This window comes from Myxocyprinus asiaticus, chromosome 14, assembly GCF_019703515.2.
Source record: "Myxocyprinus asiaticus isolate MX2 ecotype Aquarium Trade chromosome 14, UBuf_Myxa_2, whole genome shotgun sequence".
Taxonomy (NCBI): domain Eukaryota; kingdom Metazoa; phylum Chordata; class Actinopteri; order Cypriniformes; family Catostomidae; genus Myxocyprinus; species Myxocyprinus asiaticus.
Genome location: NC_059357.1, coordinates 19074322 through 19102216, shown reverse-complemented (window position 1 = coordinate 19102216; position 27895 = coordinate 19074322). Strand labels below are relative to the sequence as shown.

At 40.1% G+C, this 27895-nt stretch overlaps 1 protein-coding gene and 1 pseudogene across 1 annotated transcript in view; one reads left to right on the top strand and one right to left on the bottom strand.

Moving 5' to 3' along the window:
• Nucleotides 1-1902, bottom strand: part of cacng2a (calcium channel, voltage-dependent, gamma subunit 2a) — an 89943-nt gene extending 88041 nt beyond the window's left edge. The window contains exon 1 of the mRNA XM_051716975.1: nucleotides 125-1902. Within this exon, the coding sequence (XP_051572935.1) occupies nucleotides 125-350 (226 nt within the window). The 5' untranslated portion in view covers nucleotides 351-1902. The remainder of the gene's footprint in view (nucleotides 1-124) is intronic.
• LOC127451526 (uncharacterized) lies at nucleotides 1854-26488 on the top strand (annotated as a pseudogene).
• The last annotated feature ends 1407 nt before the right edge of the window (nucleotides 26489-27895 follow it).

The following is a 27895-nucleotide window of genomic DNA, read 5'->3' as shown; positions in this document are numbered from 1 at the left end:
TAACTGACAGGAACACCTGTGCACATGCTGAGATGGACTCTCTAATGAAAATGGAAGGCTACTAAATGTTGAAGAAAGAGTGGAAAGAATAGAAAATGACAGCAGCAACATGCACTGGTCTTACCTTCCAAGCAACATGTCCTCCACAGTCCCGAATGGGTCATCACCTCTTCGTTCTTCTTGCTGGTCTCGTTCTCGTTGTTGGACTTGATCTTACACACGCCGCGCGAGTACAGCCAGTAGTCCGTGCCCACCGCGATGGTCATGAGACTGAAGGCAGCGAACGCGCCCACCGTGGTCAATAACATCTGAACTCCGCGGTCAAACACACCCATGTTTCCGCATTCCATGAAAGGGGGACCCCCTTTCCTCTTGATGTATAGGAAATAAATATTTGAAAATTTACGGGACCAAACCAAACTAAAAAAATGGGATATATTTGAACGAAAGGAAGGGGAAGGGGGTGGATGCGGTAGGAGCCTTATGGTTGCGCTTGGGTGAGAACCGATTGAGAAAGAAATAGGTGAGCCTTTCTGGCTGATTTTTTGGAGAGGAACGGCAAAATTTCGCACGCTTTCCTTGCTTATGTAATGCTGTTCCAACAAAGAATAATTTCACCCACTTTGTTCTTTTCTTTTAGGAACAAGGTAAGACATGCAGCAGCTAGTGCTACAGCTAAAACTTACACGAACATTCACGCTGCAAAGCCGCTAATTAAAGATAATACAGAAATATACACTTAGCAATTAATTGACAAGGCCTTAATAATGCCCTTAGCGTGTAATTCAAACGAAAAGGCAATAGTCGTGTTTATTTAGCGTCTATTAAATATGATCTTTAGCCAATATCGCGAGCACGCTGACAGAGGTTTCGAACAATAGCCTACTCGTTTGTAATTATGTCAATTTTGGCGCATAATAGCCGGCAGTTTGTTATTTTGATGTGTTAGAAATTGAGGATAAGTACAGATGAAAATGATTGGCGTTAAAGGGGTGGAGAGTTGATGGAGTAATGGAAGGTTTTGCTTTGGATCGTAATATATCTAAACAATTCGATGTGTTACAACAACTGTTGACCTACGTAGCTGCAAATTGCTTAACAAACACACCGTCCTCTCTTACTATGGCTGAGCAAATCCTAGTCTATTCTAATCAAGAGGGAAAGACGGAGAGAGAAAATAAAGGACAGGGGAAGCTCTATTTAAGGACAGGAGCAGAAAAGATAGGATATGGATGGATGGCCAGGATAGTCCAGTTCAAAATCAACGAAAAGAATAATGTCCAGAATTAAGACGGTAAATCTAAATATGCGGCCGCCGCTATGTTACATCGATTTGACAAATCAAGTCAACGATGGAATGAGAAAATTAATCGAGAACAAAGTAAATTCATAAACATAAATGACGAGAATGGAACAAAAGAAAGAACTACTATATATCCTTTTTCCTAAAATTCTGATCCCCAGTTTCCATATGTATCTCCTAGCTCTTTGAATGCTTCTTCCGAAAATGGCAATCTGCTGTTGAGTACGGTACCGTCGACGATCCGGTTAGAGCAGGGAGCATCCAGCAGAACGAGCCGACCATTACTCGTCATACAGCCGGCTAGAGGAGACCGAGAAGGCGGAGTCGCCGAAACTGCTATATTCTACACCCTTCACTGATGCTCGCTTATCCAAATCCGTGTTGGCTTTCTCGCACCCAGAACCGGAACCAGTATCGTCCCGCGTGCAGAGCCCTTGCGCCATGTAAAAGAAAAAAAGACCTGAGATAAGGAACGCGATGTGCTGGAACGAAGGGTACGGGTCTGGTTCTCTCCCCTTTGCTTGTGTGCTAGTGAAGATTTTGGAGAGGGATGGAGGCAGGCGTGCTGTGGCTCGGAAAAGGGGGGGACAGAGAAAGAGAGAGAGCCAGTGAGTTAGTGAGAGAACGGGCGCGCGAGAAAGAGAGAGAGAGAGAGAGAGAGAGAGAGAGAGAGAGAGAGAGAGAGAGAGAGAGAGAGAGATTGGAGGAATTATACAACAAGAGAAGGGATGTGCGTCGAGTCCCGACGACAGAAAAGGCAGCTGCGAGAGAGGTAAAGATTGAAGATTTTAACATCTCAAATTCGTGACAGTGCGTGCAGTTAAAACACTCGTTTAGATGGAGCAAAACATATGGATACTAACGTCCGTTCTGTAATCGACGACTGCTCACTTATATAGAAAAGCTCGTTTGCTTAGGCTGCTTGGAATTTTTATTTTAATGCAACCTATTTTATGCTATAATAAGACCATTAGTCTTGACGCTATCACTTCCCGCGCTTTTGAATTTTTCGTTTGCTCATTCGAAGTTGATTACACGCACCTAATTTCTTATCACACACGTCCTTAAGAGTCCTCCCGTTGCCCACATTATAAAGCGTATGAAACGCCTCTGCTGTCAGCATTACGTTCAATTATTTACTTTAAATTCTTGTTATTTCAATAAAAACAAAAAACAAATAGCCCCCAAGATTAATACGGATCTACCTCACTGTTTCGTATAAAACGTTTCACGCCACGCGTACTGTATAACCGTAAAGAGTAAACGCCAAAGTATCCTTCGGTTTTTGACACAAACGCTTATCGTCTGCGTACATTCGAACGCGAGCCTGTCAAAGTATCCACAGTTTTCCTGAGCAACCACTGGGCGGCGCCATGATGATTCTAGTTGCCTGTTTTCTGTTTCTGGGTAGGGTTGCACCAGCTGTGCGTAAGTTCTCACGTAAGTCAGGACGTAAAGTTCACACTAAGGGCTTAGTAACTAGTAGTTAGTTTGTAACAAAGTCAGTGCTTAATTTGGTTGCACCTCCTGTTCTTAAAGAATAGTTCACCCAAAAATGAAAATTTTCTGATAATTTACTCACCCTCAGGAAAGAGTTTCTTTCTTCATTAAAACAGAATTTAAGACTTTTAGGATTTCATTTCAGGCCTCCTCCTTCAAACAATGCAAGTGAATGTACTCCATTTTTTGACGGTCCAAAATGTATATTTAGGGTGCATCAAAATAATCCACACGACTCCAGCCGACAAATACAGTTCTTCTGAACGCAAACGATAGATTATTTTGAGAAACAAAACAATACTTATATACTTTTGAACTACAAATGTTCACTTCCATACATCTCTGTGACGTGTGCTCATGAATGGGATGACGTAAGCTCGTTGGTAAGGTCACGCGTCATGTGGAGGAGGAGTCAGGAAACACGTCATTGTTTACAAAAGAAACTTGTGCCATTCACAAACCAAAACAGTTCAAAACAATGTAAACAATGACGCGCTTCCTGACTCCTCCTCCACGTGACGCGTGACCTTACCAACAAGCTTACGTCATCCCTCTCATGAGCGCACATCACAGAGATGTACGGAAGCAAACATTTGTAGTTAAAAAGTATATAAGTATTGTTTTGTTTCTAAAAATAATCAATCGTTTGCATTCAGAAGAACTTTATTTGTCGACTGGAGTCGTGTGGATTATTTTGATGCACCCTAAATAAGCATTTTGGACCGTCAAAAAATGGAGGACATTCACTTGCATTGTTTAGAGGAGGAGGCCTGAAATGAAATCCTAAATGTCTTAAATTCTCTTTTGATGAAGAAAGAAACTCAGATACATCTTGAATGGCCTGAGGGTGAGTAAATTATCAGCAAATTTTCATTTTTGGGTGAACTATTCCTTTAAGGCAAGACTTAACTAGTAGGTCATAAGCTCTCCGTAAAGTGATGCGTAGTTGCATAATATGACGTTTACCTGTATTGATCCAATAAGCAGTCTTCATATTTGTACACAGAAGTGTTAAAAAGCCGTGAACTTCAGTTTGATCTTGTTACGGTTGATATTCAAACCTTGTTTGCTCACGTAACTGTCAGCTGTAATAAATTATATCCCCATTAAAATACGATACATAATAAAAGTACATTTGATAAATAGTATATTTGCCCTGTGTAAATAACAATAAATAGGAACTGTATCTAAAATAAATAAGGGGTGATAAATAAATACTAATACAACAGGCTGGAAAAATAGACATTTATTCATTCTAATATCTTATATATTTAGTATATGTTGACACTTGACACTGGGCAAAGCACCCTGAAAACTGCACCGTTAGATCGGTTTCATGCTGAAGAGCTGCTTAAAAGTAGGTATGTTTTCTCTCTTGTAAATGTAAATGAGTGTAAATGCCAACATCATCATATATGTCGAAAGGATTTAAGTATGTCACGCAAAACATGAGTTCATTGATGTCATTAAATGAGTCTGTTTTTCATTCCATCAGTTACTCCTGGTCGGAGTCTTCCGTAAATATTTAGTTTATACGTAGGGTTACGTTCTACTTAAGTTTAATGGTGCAGTGCTCAAATATTTATTAGTGCGTAAATTGTGACTCAGTGCCCATTTACGCCACAACTAGGCTAAGTTGTAACGTACGTATAGCTGGTGCAACCGGCCCCTGGTCTCGAGACATGCTAGACGGAGAACAACCATTTAAGTTTTTTTGTTTTTGTTTTTGTTTTGGGGAGTTAAAATTAATTTGTGCTGTTGTTGGCAGTCAAATCAACTCGTAGTTAATGATATAAACGTAACTAATTGGACCAATGCTTCATGACATCAACACACTCAGGTGAGGCACAGTCAATAAAAAAAACGGTCATCTCAACTCTGTAAAGTATCGGTACTATACAGCCAGATGTTTTGTTTTTTGTTTTTGACAATGTTTATAAATGTTTACACCTTAAACATGAAATTACCGCTAAGAATATATGCTGATGCAAGTGATAACACTGGAGACTGGAAATTGAAAACAGTCGAATCGTGAACACTTCTGCATTCAGGAAAATGGTGGATACTCCATATAGAGCTGTTCAGCTTGTAGTCCAGAATTCACCATGGGTTCCCTTGGGATTTTCCTATGGGTTTTTATAATGGGGTTTTTGAACTTATGAGACAAATAAGGTCTGTGGTTAATATTTCTTGATGATACGTGGACGTTTTGTTCTACAACATAAATTACACACAGTCATACCTCAAATGTGAATTTTGAAGCCGTCTACATTTTAAAAATGCACGGCGGCTTCAAAATTCACGTTTGAGGTATGACTGTGTGTAAACAAAACGTCCACATATCATCAAGTAATGTGTATCACAGACCTTATTTTACACACAAGTTCAAAAACCCCATTATAAAAACCCATAGGAAAATCCAGAGGGAACCCGTGGCGAATTAGACTTCCGGGTTCACCTACAAATTGACGTCACGGGTGAACAGCTCTATAACTGTGGGCGCATTCACAGGCGGTTGGCGCATGCGCGCTATGGCTGCAATGAGATACTGGACTATTTCTCCTCAGGAGATTAGACACATAAAGATACCTTTATGGTCCTTCAGACTGGAGTTATACAAATGCAGGTATCTCCTGATGTAACACGTTCTTGACGTGCACATTTACTGTTGTTTTTTCATATTTGTCTCCTGTTGTTTAGTGGTGATTACATCTTCTTCAAGCACTTCTTTGTGACAGCAAAGGCTCATATGTGGGTGTTGCTACCTTGTGGACCCATTAATTAGTGCAAATAATTTCAGGTGCATTTGCATTTTGAGTGTTCAAAGAGACATGGTTAAGCCCAAAGTATAGTTCGGTCAGACACAAACGCAGAGAGTCTGTGCACAGGACACGACACAAACTTTGTCATCAGCAGAGTCTCGAGCACTGAACATGCACAGCCTGATTTTTCTAAAGGCCCAGGTATACTTAGTTTTTATGTGTTCTGGATCGGCTCGCACCTAGTCGACCATATTGCCTTTATGAGTATACTCGTCTGACTGCGAGCGAATACGAATGCGTTTGACGCATGCCCACTATAACTTCTTTGTGATACTCTTTTAGTAGAGTCAATGGTCGGTGCATGCGGCAATGATGCGCACAGACGATGACCGTGTCTGTGAGTCAAGAAAATCTGGCCGGTGCGTGGGCAGGCCGCGCGGCTGGATTACTGTGTGTGGCACAATCCACAACGCGGACATGTAAAGTATACTTTGGCTTTACCATCCATCCTTGAATGCGTAGAATGTGCATGTGCCTGAAATTATGAATCAGACACTCAGCGTTCACATCTGATCGAACAATACTTTGGGCTTAAAGCCCCAGGTATGCTTCGGTTTGACGCGGACGCTTTTAAGTCTACATACATTTGAATGCAAACCTGTCAAAGTATACTTCACATGACTGTGGGGGCATTCACAGGCAGTTGGCACATGTGCACTACAAATGCTATGAGGTACTGGACTATTTCTCCTCAGGAGTTTAGACACATAAAGATGCCTTTATGATCCTCGAATTATACAAATGCAGGTATCTTCTGACCTCCTCACCCACATGCTCTTGACATGCACATCCACTGTTGCTGCTTCCACATTCGTCTCCTGTTTTTTTTTTAGCAATGATTACATCTTCTTCTAGCACTTCTTAGTGACAGCAATAGCTCAGATGTGAGTGTTGCCACCTTGTGGACCCACTAATTGGTGCTAATAATTTCAGGCGCATGCATATTCTGAGCGTTCAAAGACACGTAGTTAGAAACATCGGGCTGCGTGTGTTCAGTGCTCGAGCGCTCTGCTGATGACGAAATTTGCATCATGCGTTCTTTACGTGGACGCTGAGCATTTGCATCTGACCGAAGTATTCTTTGGGCGTAAGGGGCCGTTCGCACCAAATGTGCTAAACGTACGTCTTTGACCGTTGCCCCGCATCTCACTGTTTTTTCCGCATCTCAAGCAGGAGTGCCACGTTTTAAGATGCCGTGTCAAGTTAAAGGTGCTGTAAGCGATTCTTTATGGAATAGTATGCAGAAAATGTTCCTACTCCCTGAAAGATATCACAGAATTAACTACCTTGACATATCTCATCGGGACAGCTGTCTCTTGGACAGCTTTTGTTTTTGGGGGGGGATTTTCTCCCCAATTTGGCATGCCCAATTCCCAATGCGCTTTAAGCCCTCATGGTGGCGTAGTGACACGCCTCAATCCAGGTGACGGAGGACGAATCTCAGTTGCCTCCGCATCTGATACATTCAATATAACCATCTTTTCACATGGCATGCTGAGCGCATTACCGCTGAGACCTAGCATGTGTGGAGGCTTATGCTATTCTCCACGGCATCCACGCACATCTCACCACGTGCCCAACTGAGAGTGAGAACCACATTGTAGTGACCATGAGGTGGTTAATCCAACATGACTCTACCCATCTTAACAGCTGGGCCAATTGGTTGCTTAGGAAGCCTGACTGGATGGGACAGCTTTAGATACTTCCCCTTCCACGGGCCGCGGTCTTTAACGCTTTTGCCTGTCAATCATTTTACATGTTCTCATTGTGTTGTAGTTGAAGCAGATAATTAGAGAAGTACATAGCTGCAGGCAGAACTCAGAAATGGGGCAGGAGCTCCAAACATCCAGCAAAGATATAGGGAGCCCCTAACCTAACCCTTTCCCTAACCCTAACTCTGAGTGGAAGTGACGCCTCCTTTTGGAACTGGGGCAACCCCCTTAAGGAGTAACCCTGCATAACACCACCCTCTATTGGAGATTATGCCCCCATTTGGAGATCTCCGGCCTGCACCTATACCTACTTGAATCATTGAGGCTTAATGCCATATTCGGATTCATAATAGTTGTCAGTTAAGGGTGCTATTTTGCTACTGTTATGTTTGACAGCCTTGGGAACATGCACTAATGCTGCTCTTCTGCTTAGTGTCAGTCTCTTTGATGTGCGGGTTTTGGAAGGAGGGGGTGTGGCTGGTTAAACAGCACAGTCTAGTGGAAGGTAAAAATGCCTAAAATTGCTTCGAGAAATTGTCTCGAGACATCTATGTTTTGTTCTGTTTATTGTGCTGCATTTTGCTTTTTAGCGTCAGGACACATTCGGTCTGATTGACCCCTAAGAAATTTTTTCCTACACTATTGCACATTGTTTAGAGTGTAATGAAGCGAACATCTCATGTAGGTGCAATTAAGGCACATAATATAGCGTGTTGTTTGTAAAGCAATTTAATTGGGCCTTACTCACAATTCTTGGTCATTCAAAGGCTAAAATGGGTCGTGATTAAAAAAAACGTGCATTGGATTTGCGGATACCAACCCTCCTTTAGAGCCCTTTTAAGTTTCATGCATACAGCAACCATCTAAATTCTTCCGCTACCACCCCCTTCTCCTGACCAAAGGACATGCTTAAAATTCTAGTCTGGTTTACAGTGCTGGACCACTATGGATTTAAAGCCGCAGACGACAGTGATAAGGAGAGCACTGACAGATACAGAGAGGAAGGGGACAGGAATATATGGGGTAGTAGATCTACTGAAGCAGGGAATTGGGGAGTGTGATTTTAGACCTGAAGCAAAAGAATGAGGTAAAAATAAACAAACAAACATAAAAGCATCTATGTTTGTGAACACACATAAAGAAAGACCACATTACAATTCAAGGGAAAACTGTGATTATCAATTGGGCGGAGAGATGCTAATTGGTAAAGAAATATATAAAGATATATATTACAAAGATAGAGATGGGGTTGGAGCATGGGACAGAGAGTGGTGCAGACTGGCTGGTCTTCATCATTAGTCTCTGTGTGTTTGCCCACTCTGTTCCTGCACACTAATCCGGCCTCTATTAGCTGTGTCATGATCACTGGAATGAACAATGAGCAAACAGAAGTTCTGGCTCAGGCCACTGAGCCCGAGTGTGTGATCTACTGTGAACCAGCTGGGAATGACTGAATGGACATGAGTGAATGGGAATTTTAGGGACAGAAGTGATTGAGGTGGTAATCAATAGTGTCCATATATTAAAGGGTTAGACCACCCAAAAATGAAAATTCTCTCATCATTTACTCACCCTTGTGCCAACCCAGATGTGTGTGACCTTCTTTCTTCTGCAAAACACAAACAAAGATTTTTAGGAGAATATCTCAGCTCCATACAGGTCTATACAATGCAAGTCAATGGTGATCAGGCCTTTGAAGCTCCAAAAAGCAGATAAAGTCAGCATAAACATAATCCATCAGACTTCAGTGGTTTAATCAATGTCTTCTGAAGTGATTTAGTTGGTTTTGGGTGAGAACAGACCAAAATATAACTCATTTTTCACTGTACGTCTTGACAGCATTCTCCTTGGCGATCATGATTTCAAGCTCTATTATACTTCCTAAAGCGCCATCTAGTGATCTGTGCATGCGTCAAGCACTAGGAAGTGTAATCGAGCTTGAAATCATGATCGTGCCTACAGACTGCAATGACAAGATACAGTGTAAAAGGAGTTATATTTTGGTCTGTTCTTACCTAAAGCCAAGTGGGTAGCTTCAGAAGACATTGATTAAACCACTGGAGTCATATGGATTACTTTTATAATGACTTCATCTCCTTTTTTGGGAGCTTCAAAGGCCTGGTCACCATTCACTTGCATTGTATGGAAATACAGAGTTGAGATATTCTTCTAAACATCTTGATGTTCAGCAGAAAAAAGAAAGTAATTGCCATCATAGATGGCATGAGGGTGAGTAAGATATGAGAGAATTTTCATTTTTTAGTGAAGTTTCCCTTTAACCAGCACTGCTATTAAAGCATCCTAATATGCAGAGACAACTATAAGTAATTAAATCATTTAAAGATAGCGCCGCAGATGGCTGCTTTGGTGTGGAGCTCTCTAGTGCTTTTGTTACTTTTGTTTGTTTGTCATGTTTTTTGTCACTCTTTCCCGATCAGTTTCACCAGGGATGAACTGCTGAATTTTCGGCAGAGCATACTTGATCATTTTTTGCCAGTGTTTGATTATTCAGACATTTTATTAGACATCTTAGTTAGAGGCGCAGCGGTGCTCTACGATCGATCCAAATGATGCACGCAAGGGAAGTGTGCCGGAGCTCTTGTAAAGCATCAATGCGGTTTTAGGACTCCGCTGTCGAGTATTCATGTGACGAATGTCTGCTCCCTCGAAAACAAAATGGACGAACTGCTCCTGCTCACTCAAACAAATAAGGACTTTTCTAACTCCGCTTCTCTGTGTTTCACAGAAACCTGGCTGAATGAAGCCATCCTGGACAGCACGTTTCATCTGCCAGGCTTCCAGCTGTTCAGAGTGGATTGCGTTGCAGAATCATCAGGGAAAACGAGAGGCAGTGGAACATGCTTTTACATCAACGAAAGTTGGTGTACAGATGTAACAGCGTTGAAGAAGATGTGCTGTCCTAATTTAGAAGTGCTCTTCATCAACTGTAAGCCTTGCTACTCGCCGCAGGAGTTTTCCTCATTCATTCTGGTGAGTGTTTACATCCCGCCACAAGCATGTAGTTCCAGATCTTCAGTAGATCACTGGAGCAGTGTGAAGTTCTCTGCTGCTTCAAATGCTCCACCATCATTCCAGTCCCCCAAAAAATCACAGGACTTAATGACTACAGACCTGTCACTCTCACGTCTGTGGTCATGAATTCATTTGATAGACTGGTTTTGGCATACCTGAAGGACATCACTGGACCCCTGCTGGACCCCTTTCAGGTTGCTTACAGAGCAAACAGTTCTGTGGATGATGCTGTCAATATGGGACTGCATTATATACTGCAACACCTCAACAGACCTGGGACTTATGCAAGGATCCTATTTGTGGACTTCAGTTCAGCCTTCAATACCATCATGCCTGATCTTCTCTCAACCAAACTGACCCAGCTCTCCGTGCCCACCCCAATCTGTCGATGGATCACCAGCTTTCTGACAGATAGGCAGCGGCTAGTGAGACTGGGGAAACTCACATCCCAGACCCTCTCTATTAGCACTGCTCCTCAGGGATGCGTTCTCTCTGCACTGCTCTTCTCCCTGTACACAAATGACTGCACTGCAAAAGAGCCCACTGTCAAGCTCCTGAAGTTTGTAGATGACACCACAGTCATCGGCCTCATCTGCGACGTGACGAGTCTGCATACAGACTGGAGGTTGATCAGCTGGCTGTCTGGTGTGGTCACAACAACCTTGAGCTGAACATGCTCAAAACAGTGGAGATAATAGTGGACCCCCCGCACTCCCCCGCACTCCCCCCCACCTTGCACATACATTACCACTTGCACATGTACCTATACCATTCTATGTCCTGTTATTTGTATGTCTATTTATACTCTTATCTTGTTTTATATTCTGTGTCTCACTGTAATGTTTTCTGTGCACTTGTTTCTCCTATCACCAAAAATACATTTCTTGTGTACAGAGAACACTTGGCAGTAAAGCTCATTCTGATTCTGATTCTGACATGTTATACCTGCAAAAAAAAAAAGAAAAAAAAAAACCTAAACGCAGTGCAATGATTGAAAAAAAAAATGTGTCTCCAGATGCGTTTATAAAAATTTAAGTTATTTTTAACTTGACACAGTGTCTGAAAAAAGGAAGCGGTCTTGCTGCATGCTCCAGCTTGTTTTTAAGTAGAAAAATTATTTAAAAAAACAGTGCAGAAACACAAAAACAGCCCTTAATTCTCTGGTCATACTTTTCGTTTTCTTATTTATTACAAACCCGAAACCAGAGTTATACTTGAAAAACGTACTCGAACCCGGCCCGAAAGCTGATGGTTTGTGAGGTCCCATCTGGCTTGGGTCGGGTGGCAGACCTCTAAACCACAAAAAAATTGTGTGCAGAAAACTGTGTCGGCAACCATACCATCTTGTTAATGATATGATTTATTGAGCACTGATGCAGTTTATATAAAAAAACACTTTTCTCCTCCAAAATGTTACTTTTTAGCAGCAAAAAATTGATTCCTTGCAATTGTTTCATTTATCCTTTACAATGATATCCTAGATTTTCAAAAGCTATGGCCTGTTGTGCAGTCCACATATAACGTGAGAGCGACAGCAGTAGGAATGCCCACTAGCCACATCAAGCGACAAAGTCGCTGGCTAAAACAGGGTTTAGTGTTGTGCAATAATTTGTCTGAAGTGCACCTTTCATTGCCAACAAAGTATATTTACTTTTAAATATTACCTGGGCTACCTCTGTGCCTACAACCAGTTTACAATTTTTTTTTATTAGGTGTATAGAGTTTATTGTCAGAGGGTTTAAAGTGATAGTGAAATTCATTGCGGCTCAATTATCCATGAGCAGTGGGGGGTGAACGTCTGGTTTCAGAGCTGCTGCTAAAACAGCTCTCTCATTATGTGGCTCCTGCTGGCTTTGGGCTACACTGATACATGGAAAAGACTGACTCTGGAAATCATTTCCTATAATTGAGGAGGTTATGTGCGTGTCGGAGGCCTTGTCTGCACTCACGTTACATCCTTCCCTCATGGACCTTTAATGTCAACTCAACATTAGCTTGCAAAAGACCATTGCTAATCAACCGCTTGTTAAAACACCCCTTGAGCATTGGCTTAAGAAATGCTTAAAGTGAATTGTGCTAGTAGAGAGAGCAAGAGAGTTGTGGAAATGCAAAGGATAAGGTAGCTCTTTGAACTGCCTCCTTTTTTTGTGATTTCATTAATTGGATGTGATTATGTGAAGTCTCTTGGTAAAACTTGCCTCAGGGCACACTCTGTCTTTGGGGAAGACACTATTCCCTCTACTGAAAGGCCCATAGATAATTGATACACTGGTTTGAATACACCTTTCCTTTGTGTTTCCACATACATTTGGTCTAACAGAGGGATCAAAATTATTAGGCGGGTTCTCGTTAATGCCATTTATGAAGTCTGAATCGACCACTCAGGTACAAAATACAGAGCAACTTCTCAGAATCCTGTGGATCACAGAATTATTATTTGGAGTTCATTATCTAATCCTGAGCATGGCTGTTCACGGGCAGCATATCTCAGTAATGATGAGTAAACAATTGTCAATATTTTTATAGCAGCTTACCTGAATAATAACATCCAGTTTGATGGCACAGAATTTTGCAGATAACTCTATCGGCCCCTTGAGTACTGAGGTTTATTACCACCATAGTAAAGAATGCAGGTTGTGTATATTCAACTGGACTGCACATTGGCCTGGCACTCGCATCAGCATATGCGTACTTGCGTAAAGTATGTTTCTGACTTTACTTAAAATTCCTATGCCTCCCCATGTGCAAGTGAAGCAAAGGGTCTAATTGTATCACATATTCTCTTGCCGCTAACCCTAAAGAAATGTGTAATTTTTCCAGGACTGATGTGTGCAGCTCTTTTTGTTTTGGTGAGGATTCTGACAGTGCTGTTTTGAAGGAGCTTCTCAGCATATGAAAAGCTGAGTGATGGCCTCAGCCGAGAGATGTTTTATTTATTTTTTATTTTTTTTTTTATAAAAAACTATTTGCACAATATTTTTATGTGATCACTAAAACACAGGTTATTATCAAATGTAATGCCTAGATTGATGGGCACACTGGAAAGAGGGATATTCTGACCGCAAATTTCAGGGCATAAAGGGCCTGCTGCAGAAATTTGCTGAGGGGTGCCAATTAGCATGGCCTCTGTTTTTGAGCTGTTCAGATGCAGAAAACTGTTGGACATCCAAGATTTTATCTCCACAAAGCAGGTTTTTTATTGCAGAGGAAGCATTTGGTGTACATATTAAATACAGCTGAGTCTCATCAGCATAGCTGTGGAAATGTATGCCTCTTTTGCTCACAAAATTTCACCAAGAGGAAGCATGTAGATCAAAAATAAAATGGGACCCAGAACTGACCCTTGCGGAACACCGCAGGTGACTAGATCTGGTCTTCCCAAGAGTGACAAACTGCAGGCAATCTGAGAGATATAATGAGAACCACTTTAGAGCTGTTCCTTATAGCCCTATTTCCTCTTGAAACCTGCACAGGAAAAGATTGTAATTGACTGCGTCATAAGCTTTGGTGAGATCTAACAGAACCAATAATGACAGAGTGCCAATGAATAAACATGGCATTTATTCAGTTCTTTAAAAAAAAAAAAAAAAAAAGATCATGAATCATATGCTAAACTTTCTTGTCATTGGAATGCTGAGTATTGTAGAGCGTTGATACACTGCACAGGGTGAAGAATCTATTGTATTGCCTTAGGGGAGACACCAACATACAGCACACAGTATTCTGTATGACTGCATCTGACAGCCTCACACATTTGACTTGCCATATGCTTCAATTTGGCTCCTATTTTTGGTGTTTGTACCCAGACATACACACATAATGTCTTACCAATCTTCCCTCTAGCAAAGTATTTTGCTGCAACTATTTCCCCATCTTCCCCTGACGTCAGTACAGTGGATTAGAGTACCCTCTTTTCATCGTATGTGGGGCAAAATTTTGCTGGATTAATAGCCTGGCTATGAGCGCTAAACCTGTTTCAATTTAGGCTGTCTCGTTTGGAAGGCTGCATCCTCTGGAGGTCGCATTTGTCAGCCACATACGTCACCGAGGCTGTCTTGTTTAAGAAAAGCGAGTAGGACTCTTTGAATGCAGCCTTCGAATGCAACCTTCTTTCACGGGAATTCGGAGGATGCATGAGGTGTATCCTTCGTGGGCACTCACAGCCCACAATTCTTTGCTTCAACGGAAATGTCTAAAAAAAATTACACCAATTTGCACGTAAATATGATGTTCAAACACAAGGAATCTTAATTCCCAAGCTGAAGTGCCTCAGTAGATGGGTGCGGAGTATATAATATGTATAATTATTTTAATATAGAATTAAAATAAAGTATAAGACTAAAAGTACACCTGTAAAATCTATTTTCTTTTCTCTTTACATCTTTATAACTCTCCTAAAATTTACCTCATACATTCCCTTCCAAAGGGACTTTGTTCCCTTCTCACTCAAAGCACTCGCGCTTGTTAAAGAGTGGCGTGCTGTCATAGCAACCATGTTACATTCCGTTTCTGTTTGTCCTACAAAGGCCATCTCGTTTAAACGAGGCTTGTTTAAAGGAGGACGCTCGGTATACTGCAGTCTTCAAAGGACGCATCCTACCTAGCACGCAGCCTTCGAAACGAGACACAGCTTTAGTTTTGCCCAAACTTTTGATGAAATAATGTTTGCCATTATTTTTCACAAGAAGTAATGTCACTAGTCCAATGTGTGACATAATATTCTTCCCCCTCTCTCTTTGGATTCCATATTCTCTTGACTCGATTCTCCACCCCCTATCCTCCCAGCCCCTCTCTCCCGTTCTCTCTGTTACCTCATGTGTGAATCTCTATCCTATTCTCAGGCTAGGGAGAACAGAGCTGAGGGAGAATCAATATGTTTTCAATTTGCAGCAGCGACTTGCTCCTTCGCATTCTAATTACAGCTTCTGCTCTTTCTCCCAGGCTAGAGAAAGAGAGAGAGGGAGAGATGCCACACTGCCACCACCATTCATAGCATCTCTAAAACATCCAACTGTTGTAGATATGATGTCATAACTGCATTATGTAATTATTACCACGATGAAAGCCAGTCACCAGTACACTAAAGCAAGACTTTATTTAGAACTTAAACCTAGTCACCTATTCAGTGCTCACTTCCACCCACTTCTAGCCAAGAGGAACCACAATAATATAATTTGAATCACCAGGAATCTGGTCCAAGACTGATGTCATGTTTAAATGTGTTTTTGTTCATGTTTTGATTTCATGTCTTTTAAGTTAATAGTTTAGTTCCTGTTTTATAGTCATGTGTTCCTGTCATGTGTTTCCCCTGTTCATGTGTCTTGTTTTCATTGGTTCATTGTTTGATTATCTTGTTAATAATTTGGTCTTGTGATTGGTTGTCATTGTCATGTGTTTGCCCATGTCCATGTATTTAAGCCCTCATGTTTGCCATTGTCTCTTGTCAAGTATTGTTTGGTGTAACATCGTGTCATTGTTCTTTCATGTTAAGTCAAGTCAAGTCAAGTCAAGTCTAGTTGTTTATGTCTTTTTTTTTTCACATTGGATTTACGTTTTTTGGATAGCACTTTGCAAATAAACTGTACTTGAGTTCTCACTACGTCATCGTCTTCATCTGCCTGTCATTGCTTTGCTAAGCTACATTACAGAATACTTGACCAGACATGAACCCAGCAGTTTGCCTCATGCGGTTATGCCAGGGAAACCGTTCCATGGATGAATATGTGGTGGACTTCTGCGCTCTGGCCAGCGAGGTGGATTTCAATGAGATCGCCTTCAAAGACTTTTTCTGTTTTGGGCTAAATGAGCCAATCTTCTCCATGATGTCTGGCGGACGGATTACCCTCAGTCTGGCATAAAAACATGGATTTAGCCCTGCAACTGAGCGGTTCATCTTTCACTGTAGGAGTGGCTGATGAGGAACTATGCACTCCTACAGTGACTGCCATGTCAGAGCCATCCACCATCATGGCCGCCGAGCCAGAGTTCCCCGTCATGGCCGCCGAGCCAGAGTTCCCCGTCATGGCCGCCGAGCCAGAGTTCCCCGTCATGGCCGCCGAGCCAGGGTCCCACGTCATGGCCGCCGAGCCAGGGTCCCACGTCATGGCCGCCGAGCCAGGGTCACAGCAACGCTTCAGCCTGCTCCATGCCATGACATGGGACCCTGGCTCGTCGACCATGACGTGGGACCCTGACTCGTCGACCATGACGTGGGACGCTGGCTCGTCGACCATGACGTGGGACGCTGGCTCGTCGACCATGACGTGGGACGCTGGCTCGGCGGCCATGACGTGGGACTCTGGCTTGGCGTCCACCTCCCCCACAGTGAACGATGAACCACATATCAGTAGGGCAAGGTCGAATTGAGTCAGGCTGTAGGTACTCCGGCCGCCTGGCATCAAGGAGGAGACTGGCTCATTCAGGCCAAAGTGAAAACAGTCCTTGAGGGCAATCTCATTAAAATCGACCCTGCTGGCCAGAGCACAAAAGTCCTCTACATATTCCTCCAGGGAACGATTCCCCTGACATAAATGAAGAAGCTGAACTGCTGGGTTCATTTTGCGGTCAGGTATTCTGTAACGATTGGCTGGCAATGACAGGCAGATGAAGATGAGATGATGTGAAGAACCCCAGTGCAGTTTATTACAAACATGAAATCCAAAAACCGTAAATCCAAAGGTGAACAAAACGTAAACATACACATTGACTTGACTTGACTTGACTTGACATGACATGACATGACATGACATGACATGACATGACATGACATGACATGACAAACCCAACAATTTACACTTACAATACCTGACCAGAGACAATGGCAAACATGAGGGCTTAAATACACAGACATGGGTAACAAGTAAACAAGACAACCAATCACAAGACTGAACTAATAATAAGACAATGAACCATGAACCAATGACATAACAAGACTGATAATAAGATAACAAAACAATGACCCAATAAAAACAAGACACATGAGCATGGAGGGGAACAGGATATCACATGACCAGGAACACATGAGGAAACAGGAAATCACATGACATGATACCACATGACCTGAACAGGAACAGGAACTAAGCTTTAAAATAAAAGACATGAACACAAAACATGAACAAAAACACATCTAGACATGAAACAAAACAAAATCTAATTTATTGTTTATTGGAGTGTGCGAGAGCAACATTTCACACAGCCCCCACTCGCGAGATGGGGTGTTCAAACGAGAACTTGCTTTGTTGTTGCTATAACTGGAACACTACAGAAATATTTACAACAGTGAACACATTCTCCCTTTGTGTACCGAAAAAAAGAGAAAGTCATATGGGTTTAGAACAATATGAGGGTGAGTAAATAATGACTGTCACTATTTGTCAGTTGCTGAGTAAAACAAAAGGTTCTTGAAAAAGTCAACAAAAGGATAAACTAACACTATGTTACCCTAAACAGAAGACAATGATTACATTAATGTATTTTTAATTTTAAGATTACATTTTAATTGTTGTTCCTATGACTCAGACGCTCTTTAAAAATGTAATCAGAAAATTATGCGCTATAGTTATTGTCATTGTCTGATCGATAATGTAATCAAATATAATCTGATTACGCACATTTTAAAATGTAATGTAATCCAGTTGCAAGTGCTTGATTTTTGTAATCTGATTACATAATCCAGATTACAGATAATCCATTACTACCCAACACAACATAGAGACTTGACTGTTTTTTCTTATTCCAGTAAGCAATCACCTAGTAATACCCTAGCAACCACATAGCAACATGCTAGGCACCAAGAACACCATATCAACCACATAGTAGCACCCTGGCTACCACCCACAACAACTTAAAATTGTGGCAGGGAGGTTTACACGAGCAAGCATCAGATTTGAGTTTTCTTTAGAAAATATAAAAATCTAGTTTAAGAAACTTTGCCTGTATTTATTCTTGGTAGTTATCAAAAAACTGTACACTTTGATTATACATAGCAACCCAGACAAATTTGAACCCAACATGCTTTGCTTTTTAGCTCCTATATCTACGAACTCTATACTGTCTACTATTGGTCATCTGTTTACTGAAGAGAGGAATAAAGTTACTTGTGGTAGTATACTGTGTGCCTGGATCTATATGAATAAGACAGGAACAGAGAAATAAAGCAATGATATTGGCAAAATTTACACCGGGGCTCTGTTTCCATGGCAATGGCAGATATAACCTTACCCCTTCGCACACATACACACACTCACACACACACACACACACACACACACACACACATTGATAAATTACCAGGTATTACATGTCTCTTTATGCAGTATGTGTCATAAAGCTTACCTTGGACAAGGATCCCTTCATTTTTGTACTTTACATTTAATTGATACTTTGAGAGAGAGTATCTTTACTGACAGTTCATAGCAAACAAGGCAGTCCTGCAAATATGTGCTCTGTGTAAGCTAAGCTGTGTAAGTGTGCAACTTGATTGTGTTTAACAGCATAAATCATTTCAGTGGCTTTCCAGGAAGAATAACACTTTGCAATTACAGTTTTATCCTTCCCATACTGTCTCCACTTTTTAAGTCGTGACCCCCATTGCTTAACAAGATGCAGAAACACGAGGTTGGATGTTAAATAAGTTTGGAAACAAATACAAATTGCTATCGATTAACATCTGCCACAATGTTTTTGAAATAAAGAAAGAAAAAAGAAAGCCTGTCTAATTTAGGCCTATTGATTATGTATTGATCCAAAGTATTTTATATTTACACAGGTAATATAGTAGATAAGACAAAACCAACAGTACCACTGACATGCCTAGTTTATTTCTGTTATTAATAATAGGAGCTAGTACAGATTATAGTTTTAGAGTATAGTAAAAAAATAAAAATAAGAAAAGTGGGAAGGGATCTGTAGTGGGTGGTAACATGCACACACTCAGGCTGTGATCAATCAAATTGTGCTTGCTTCAGTGATATTAGAATATTTGACCTTCCCAACTACTTTCCCAGGAAGACTTCTCAATCCAATCCAATTAGCCTAACTGTGTGTCACCACCACACCAGCGCTGGGCACTATAAACACACAGCTGGATGCCTCCACACTTCTCTTACACACACATTTATCCAATCATTCATACATGTAATTCATTCAGCATGGTGTAATTCACTAAATTAAATACAATCAAATTTTGTCTTTGTTGTTTCCTCTTGTCCATATTCCAATGACTCTTTTCCTCTTGTTACAACAATTCTGAACTCTCAGAGACCAACTATACTGTAATAAGCTCTGGACCACATAGGCTAAAGAGAAACTTGTTTACAATTAATGTTCATACTAGTATCCTTCTTATGAATAGCTCACTGAGTAGTAGAGAATTTCATGCTAAATGTATTTGTATTTACAAGTTATTGTTGCTAGTAGCTAAAAATATGGTTGCTTTACAGCGCCCTCATGTGGACTATACTTTAAAGGTCATACACAAGAAAAGCTAATTGTCAAATTTCATACAACCAGTTAGATTCAAATGCAGGGGTAGACAGAGTACAAAACATTGTGGAGGAATAAAAAATAAAAAGAAAATAATGTTCACATTTTGGGCAGTAATTTTCCAACCTGCTTAAGTTTTACACCTCCCGTTAACTTGTTTGACTGGAGATTCTCCTCAAAATAAGTGATATGTTTTTCCTTAAAGAAAATTAATAAATTCACACAGTGGTGAAATTATCTTTAAACAATTGAATTATTTTACCGAGACATAAATAAACCTTATAAATAATGTATCTATTCAATGAAGGTTCATATCGCAAGGTAGAGACTAGTTTTATCTTTTCTTTTTTTTTTCTTTTTTTTACGGGGTTTAACACTTTTGCTAAACCGCACGAATAATGACCAGAATAAACACAACATTTTTTACATGAGATGTCTGTCAACTAACATGTCTACACACACAGTTCATATATTTTCGACCATTAGAGTGTGACGACAAGGAATGCATTTGTTACAACTGTCCTAATGCCGGATGCATATGTATCAATTCTAACACATCAGCTGGAACTCCACTCTTGGTTTTCTAACTTGGTTAACCTACTTAACAAAATAATTTCCAGTTTCTTTCTTTCTTTCTTTCTTTCTTTCTTTCTTTCTTTCTTTCTTGTCTATTATGTTTGCCTGATTTTATCAGTTACCTTGCATCCTAGCAGACAAATCAATAATTACAACAAGCAAAGTTTACTTTTATGGTCAGAAAAGAATAACAACATATTCACAATGAAAGAGAAGTAAAAAAAAAAAAAAAAAAAAATGCTTGTTAGAAATCCTGTCCACTAATTTTGGCCCTATGAGGGGGAAAAACCCATCTCTGTCTTGCAATTTTAAAATACTAAGCCTTCATTGAATACAGACGTGTTTTAAAAGGTTCAGGGTCAAGGTTGATGTCTCAGTAACATCATTAAATTGTTTTAAAATAATTTCACCAACGTGTGAATTTATTAATCATCTTTAAGAAAATGCACATGGTATACCATCACTTTTTTTAAGGAGAATTTCCAGTCAAGCCAGTTCACAGGAGATGTAAAACTTAGGCAGGTTCATTTTTATACTGTTGTTGGTTTTATTACTGTCAAAAGTGTTTGCATTTAAGTTGTATTGACAGCTACACAAATGAGAGGTATAATCATTAACACCACGAACCATGCATACAGAAAGTCTGTATCTTCATTGTTTTTATAATTTCATGTAACCTTACATTACACCACGACTGAGATTAAAACAATACACAACAGCACATTAAACATGGGCAATTAAAGTATTATGTGAATTGCAAATCAACTTGAGTATACAGAAATTCATCATATTATTCATCAAACATTATTATTGTCGTGCATTATGACTTTTTACTGAACTAAGAGCTGTATATAAAAGGCCAAATGAAACAATTCATTTATATGTTTGATAGTGAATATCTAAGAACTGTAAACAATATTATGGGCATAAAAATTAACCATTCATAACACATTTAGAAATGTTGTCAACACTTTCCATAAGTAAACTGCATTTTGAGCAACTACTGTTAAAAAAGCCCTCATTATTAGCTGTTATGAGAGTCATATGACAACCACCAGTTGTGATTTTACAAATAAATAAATAAATTAAGTAAACCAAAGACGATGTATGAGGGTTAAGTACGCTACAGAATACTCATGAGCATTAAAACATCCACTACACCAAAAACCACTATGCAGAGGACCCACTACATCTTCGCGCTACAGTCTGGAGTGAAGAGTACGATTTTTCTCTGAACCCTTACTGCATTTAGTGGTTAGACTATTTTAATATATAAAAATATTTCAATATATTTCAATAACATAGTACAGAAGAGACCTCTAGATTGCACTTGATTACACAACGAATTGTGTTTGTATAGAAAGATCACATTGTAATAATATAGCAATTCAAATATGTATTTGTTGTCATTTGTTTGGTGATGGAGTTATCATGGACTACAAGTTATAGTTCACTGTGTTTGTGAAATATATTTTGAATTTAATAAGTCAAACACAAAAACTTAATATTGTAAGAAAATAAAGTATAACTTTAAAATAACTTGTTTAACAGATCAAAAGTTACTATATATTCAAATAGTAAGAAAAGTCATGAAACTTCATGTTTGAATGTACATTAGCTTCTGAACTTGACTTGAAATTAATGAATGTTATTTTATAGAATGTTTCTATGAATAACTACATAAACTAGATTACACCCAAATAGTCGAATAGCTCTGTGTATTTTGATGGGGAGGAGCTAATTGTACAATTATATAATACAAATTATATTCTGAAGGGTGGTTGCATTGGCTGAATATATTAGCACCATCTCTGGTCGTTAGTGCTGCAAAAATGTCGAATTAAATTATGTTGACTAATGTTCACTCAGACATTCCTGTTGTCATCAGCTAACTCCCTCTGATTTAACTCAATGGTTTAGGGAAATACTGTTAGAGTATGTTGTGGACACATTCAGACAGTGAGGGACTTCTGTGACGAAGAGCAAAAACGGACCCTTCAGAGAAAGACAGAGCTGAAGAAAATGAGATACATCAAGGACCAAATCAATCTGAAGTTTGAGCATGTTCTGAGCATGTGCTCAGAGAAAAAAGCCCAGGGTTTTTGGGGCTACATGTGCAGTAGGATAAAAGCTGACTCCAGATATCAGGAGCTGGAGAAGGGACTGGGTGTTGTCCTGAAGAAGACACTTGAGGGGCTGGAGAAAATTGACCACTTCCTGAATGCAGTGGAGAAGTTTACAGTCACCTCGCTCTTTGTCTTCGAGTTTTCTGCCGAAGGGAGAGAGCCCTTCAAGTGTATGAGCGGTATTCACTTCTGCGAGAATGGCCTGCCCTCTCCTCATCCACTTTAAATGAAATGCAAAAGATTTCTTCCTTCCTGTACTCAGTAATGTGGATGTCCTGGCCTTTCAACTAGACAAATACATACGCACCACACAACAGCTTTTTGAGTGAATGGAGAAAAAGTTAGTTCTGACAATCATGCGATGAGGCCCATTTTAAAATGAAAGTTATTTGATTACCTTAGCATCTCAGTATGATTACTTCACAATTTTACATTATTGTGTCAAATAATTTTGAAATAAAAATCTAATGGAACACAAATCTAGAGCAATGTAATAATAAATTATCAAATAATCTTACCTTTACTAAATAATTTAAGGCTTATTTCCTTAGATCAGATCTGTGAAGCCTTTGTAAACGTTTTGCCATTTATTTATTTTTTCCTCAGATCCAAGGGTGTTTTTTGGTCTGGAGGCTTTCATTAGTGAGTGTTAGAAATGTTCTGTTCAATGTTCATGCTGTCCTTTGTAATTCAAGTTTGAAATCAAGAAACTGTGATGAGTTATAAATGTTATCATTAAGTGTGTATTTTTGTTAATTATAACAAATTTTGTTACAGATGGAAGAAGGGTGAGCCTGAGTTCACTTTGAACTTAAGTGAGAACTCCATGCAAAAAAATACTTGATCATTTAAACCAGTTGTGTGAAATAAGTTTAGACCTCTTTTTCTCTTTTAAAACAAGCTTTATCTTATTTTCACTCTGAGGTGCATCGTGAAGGATGACAGCTGAAAACAAACTCTGTCTTCTCTGATCTTGTCCAGGATGGACCAGCATATCAGGCTGACATTCATGTTTCAGAAAAATGCTCTCTACTCCATTGGTTTATTCAGTCAGCATCGCTCTAGAATGAAGCAGTTCCTGTCAGATCTGGAGGGCAGTGCAGTTCAGCTGGACAGGATGAAGATGGGGGCCAGTGTCTCGACTGTGGCTGGAAGTTCAGTGGGGGCAACAGGGGGGTGTCTTGTCCATTGTTGGTCTTGCTCTTTCCCCAGTCACTGCAGGAGTGTCTTTGTTACTCACTTTAACAGGGGTTGCACTGGGGGTGACCAGTGGTGTCAGTAGTCTGGTCACAAGAATCACTGAAGCAGCAGTCAACAATCACCAAGGGAAAAATGCACAAAGCATTTTCCAGAGATACATGCATGATGTGCAGAAGATTCTAGACTGTCTGGAGAAGGCCAGAGCATTTAGAGGGGCCTGATGTGGTCGATATGTTTGGAGCTGGGAAGTTGATTGCCCATGCTGGAGGAGTGGCCATATTATGTATTGATGCCTTGATGCAGCTTCAGCTGTTAAAGTGCTCAAAAGTGAAGAGGTGATTGCGACTGCAACCAAGGTAGGGCTGCAGGAGGCTCAAAGTGCTCGCACCATTCCCAAGCTTGACATTGGGCAGATAGCAAAAGGGACGCCACTTGCGCTCTCAAAGTCTGCTAGAGCTGGATTTATCACTTTAAATACCCTCTTTATTGGCTTGGATGTCCTTTTTATTTGCAAAGACAGTATAAGTCTGGCAAAAGGGAGCAAGAGTGATGCAATGTCACAACATTTATTTCCATCCAGAGTTGCATACATTTTTGGCCGAGATCTTGTATTGACGAAGGGAGAGTCGAACCACTCTGTAAAGTATTCTCCAGCACATACCAAAGACTTTCAACGGGGTTAAGGTCAGGACTCTGTGGTGGCCAATTCATGTGTGAAAATAATTCCTCATGCTCCCTGAACCACTCTTTCACAATTTGAGCCCGATGAATCTTGGCATTGTCGTCCTGGAATATGCCCGTGCTGTAAGGGAAGAAAAAATCCATTGATGGGATAACATGATCATTCAATACATTCAGGTAGTTAGCTGACTTCATTTTATTACCGCATAACATTGCTGAGCCTAGACCTGTCCAACTGTAGCAATCCCAGATCATAACACTGCCTCCAGAGGCTTGTACGATGGGTAATATGCATGAAGGGCGCATCGCTTCATGCGCTTCCCTTCTTACCCTGACGTACCCATTGCTTTGGAATAGGGTAAATCTGGACTCATCATACCACATGATCTTTTTCCATCTAATCTTTATGCTCCCTAGCAAATTGAAGTAGTTTTTTTCCAATTAGCCTCACTAACAAGCTGCTTTCTTGTGGCCACACAGCTGTTTAGTCCCAATCCTGTAAGTTCTCGTTGCATTGTGCATGTGGAAATGCTCTTACTTTCACTAGTAAACATAGCCATGAGTTCTTCTGTCGATATTTTACTATGCGACTTCAAGCGTTTCAGTGATCTCCGATCATGATCATTAAAGATTTTTTTCCATCCACATTTCTTCTGCAAAGCTGATGGTTCACCACTATCCTTCCAGGTTTTAATAATGCGTTGGACAGTTCTTAACCCAATTCCAGTGATTTCAGCAATCTCCTTAGTTGTTTTTTTGCTTGATGCAGGCCAGTAATTTGCCCCTTCTGAAACAAAGCAACATCTTTTCCACAACCACGGGATTCATCTTCCAACGTGGTTGTTTAAGAAATGAGAAGCTACACACTGCATCAGTTAGGGTTAAAAGAATTGTTGCCAGCTGAAACATATTAATCACTGCAATAATGATCTAAGCGAGGGCTCTTAAGTATCTGCTTATTTAAATCCAAACAATTTTTTATTTTTTTATTTTTTTGGCCAGGTAGTGTAATTGTGCTATTCAAAAACTTAATATAACTCTTTGTTCCTCTCAAATGGTTGTATATTTGATTTAGAATGCCAAATCACATATAGCTTTGATGTAAAGATTTACTGCAATCACACTAGTGTCTTGGATGTTATTGTCTTATATTGATGATTTAAATATCTGTTTATATTTTTGAGACAAACACACACACACACACACACACACACACATAGACAGAGAAGCCTCTAATTCTTAAAGAGTTAATCACAAAAACAGGGGAAGCAGAGCACAAAGTTAAAAAGAGAAGTCAGACTGCATACACACATCAGGGTTTCAAAGTGATGTTTTGAAATATATGGAGACAAATTTCATGATGTTGCAATGCACAAAGTTTAGATGTAAATATTTAAATATATCTTTGTAAATATTTGAGTGCCAAAAGACAACTTGGTCTGTTAATTTTTTTTGCTTCTTGTGGATAGACTGCCAACAATTTCTAGATATAATCAGATAAAGTTGTAGATTATTACATGTTCAGAATTTAATGTGTCACATTACACTTTGTTGTGCATGAAGAATTCAAAGTCATGCCTTAGTAATTATTTTTCTCAAGAATGGCTTATTGACTACAAATGTCAATTCATTCAATAAACAGTAGTCATTTAATTGAAATCTTGATAGTGTTTTCATGACTGTTCATTCTTAATGCACTTAATACGTTTTGGATTTTCCACATCATTGTCATGTACTTGTAAAGATGTGGAAGGCTGAACTGGATGAATACCAAACATTTTAATAAAAGCCTAGACAAGGCAAAACAATATCTAAATCAAATAATCCAATGCCAATCAATGCATCATAGATGGAATGAGATTATGACATGACACTGTCTGGACTCTAACCTGCCTCCTCACGTGATCGTTTTGTGTCAAGAGCACATATACTAATGTGCACAGCTCTAACAGTCATGTAGTGAGAGTATATAACTGTCATGTGTACTCTCGTGTACTGTATGTCAGAGTATATAGTGGCTACATTCAGACATTGAGGAGTTTCTCTGACTGAGGTCCAAAATCGATCATTAATAGAGTTTCAGAGTTCAAACACCTCAGCGCTTAGAGAACAGAGTAGGGCTTTAGGCTAGTAACAAAAGAGAAGTGTAATTCAAGTATTTAGGGCTACCCTTAAGGACACACTTTGTTCAGTCTCAGGTAGGGGCGACTGGATAATTCAAAGGAGTTGCTGAAAGAAACTTTTTATTTTTATTATTATTATTATTGAAAACAGTTCAAATGGTACTTGCTGAGAGAAACTTTACCTTATTTACAGTAGCGCCATCTTGAATTTTTGACGGGAAAGACACCAAGGGTGTGAGGGATAGACTTACAGTCTCTTCGATAGGCTGTATTGTTGTTTAAAGTGTTTTGGATTGTTCTACTGAAGAAACATCGGAAAAAAAAAAACATATTTCCAAGAAATTTTTGTAGACAAAAAACATTGCAGGTACATATGTAACCTCGGTTCCCTGAGATGAGGGGAACGAGACATTGCGTCACTAAGCTGATGCATATAGGGGGATTGTCCTTCTACACGACCTAGCTGAAACCTTTCTACAATAACTCCAGGACTGGCTATGATGTTTAAGCCCCGCCCTTTTAAGCACAAAGCTGTCCGCTATAAAAGCGGGCACACAAACACCATTCCTCAGAATTTTCTGACTGAGCGACATAGAGCGCATCGCTCGCACCTCAAAGAACTCTGAGTCTTATACAATGACTCAATCCCCTCGTCTCAGGGAACCGAAGTTTCATACGTAACCGAGACATTCCCTTGCGACTCAGTACACTTGACATGCGTCACTAAGCTGATGCATATGGGGAACAGAGTCCCATCATGCTGCACTACACGATATAACCTTTCAGAGAGGAAACGTGATGCCGCAGTCCTGCGAGATGGCGACCGACATGAGTATGCCACAAGTGAATGACCCTCATGGTGGACCAGGAGTGGAACACTCGGAATGGATTTATGAACTATAGTCATATAGTATGAATTAACCCCTTCACAAACCCAGTTGGAAAGGAAGTTTATTTGTAATGAAAGTGCTTGTGACTTTTGGGAAATACAGCGGTCTGAATGCAGGCAGTTGTTTAAAAAGTCAGAGAGCCCGTACATAAAAGGAGGGGCATAAGTATATGTTCGGCCAATAAAATAGCAATCACTCTAGACAGAGATGACTTGCTATGAGAGAGACGTTATGTCTAGGTTGTAAAACCTTGCCAATGTGTTTTGAGAAGCCCATCCTTCTGCAAAACATATGTCTTGTAAGGACACACCGTTCGTCCATGCCCATGAAGAGGCCACGCCTCTAGTTGAGTGTACTTTAGCACCAGTTGGGCAATTCGCACCCTGCGGCTCATAAGCCAGGGTGATCGTATCAACGATCCAGTGAGAAAGTCTTTGTTTGGAGAC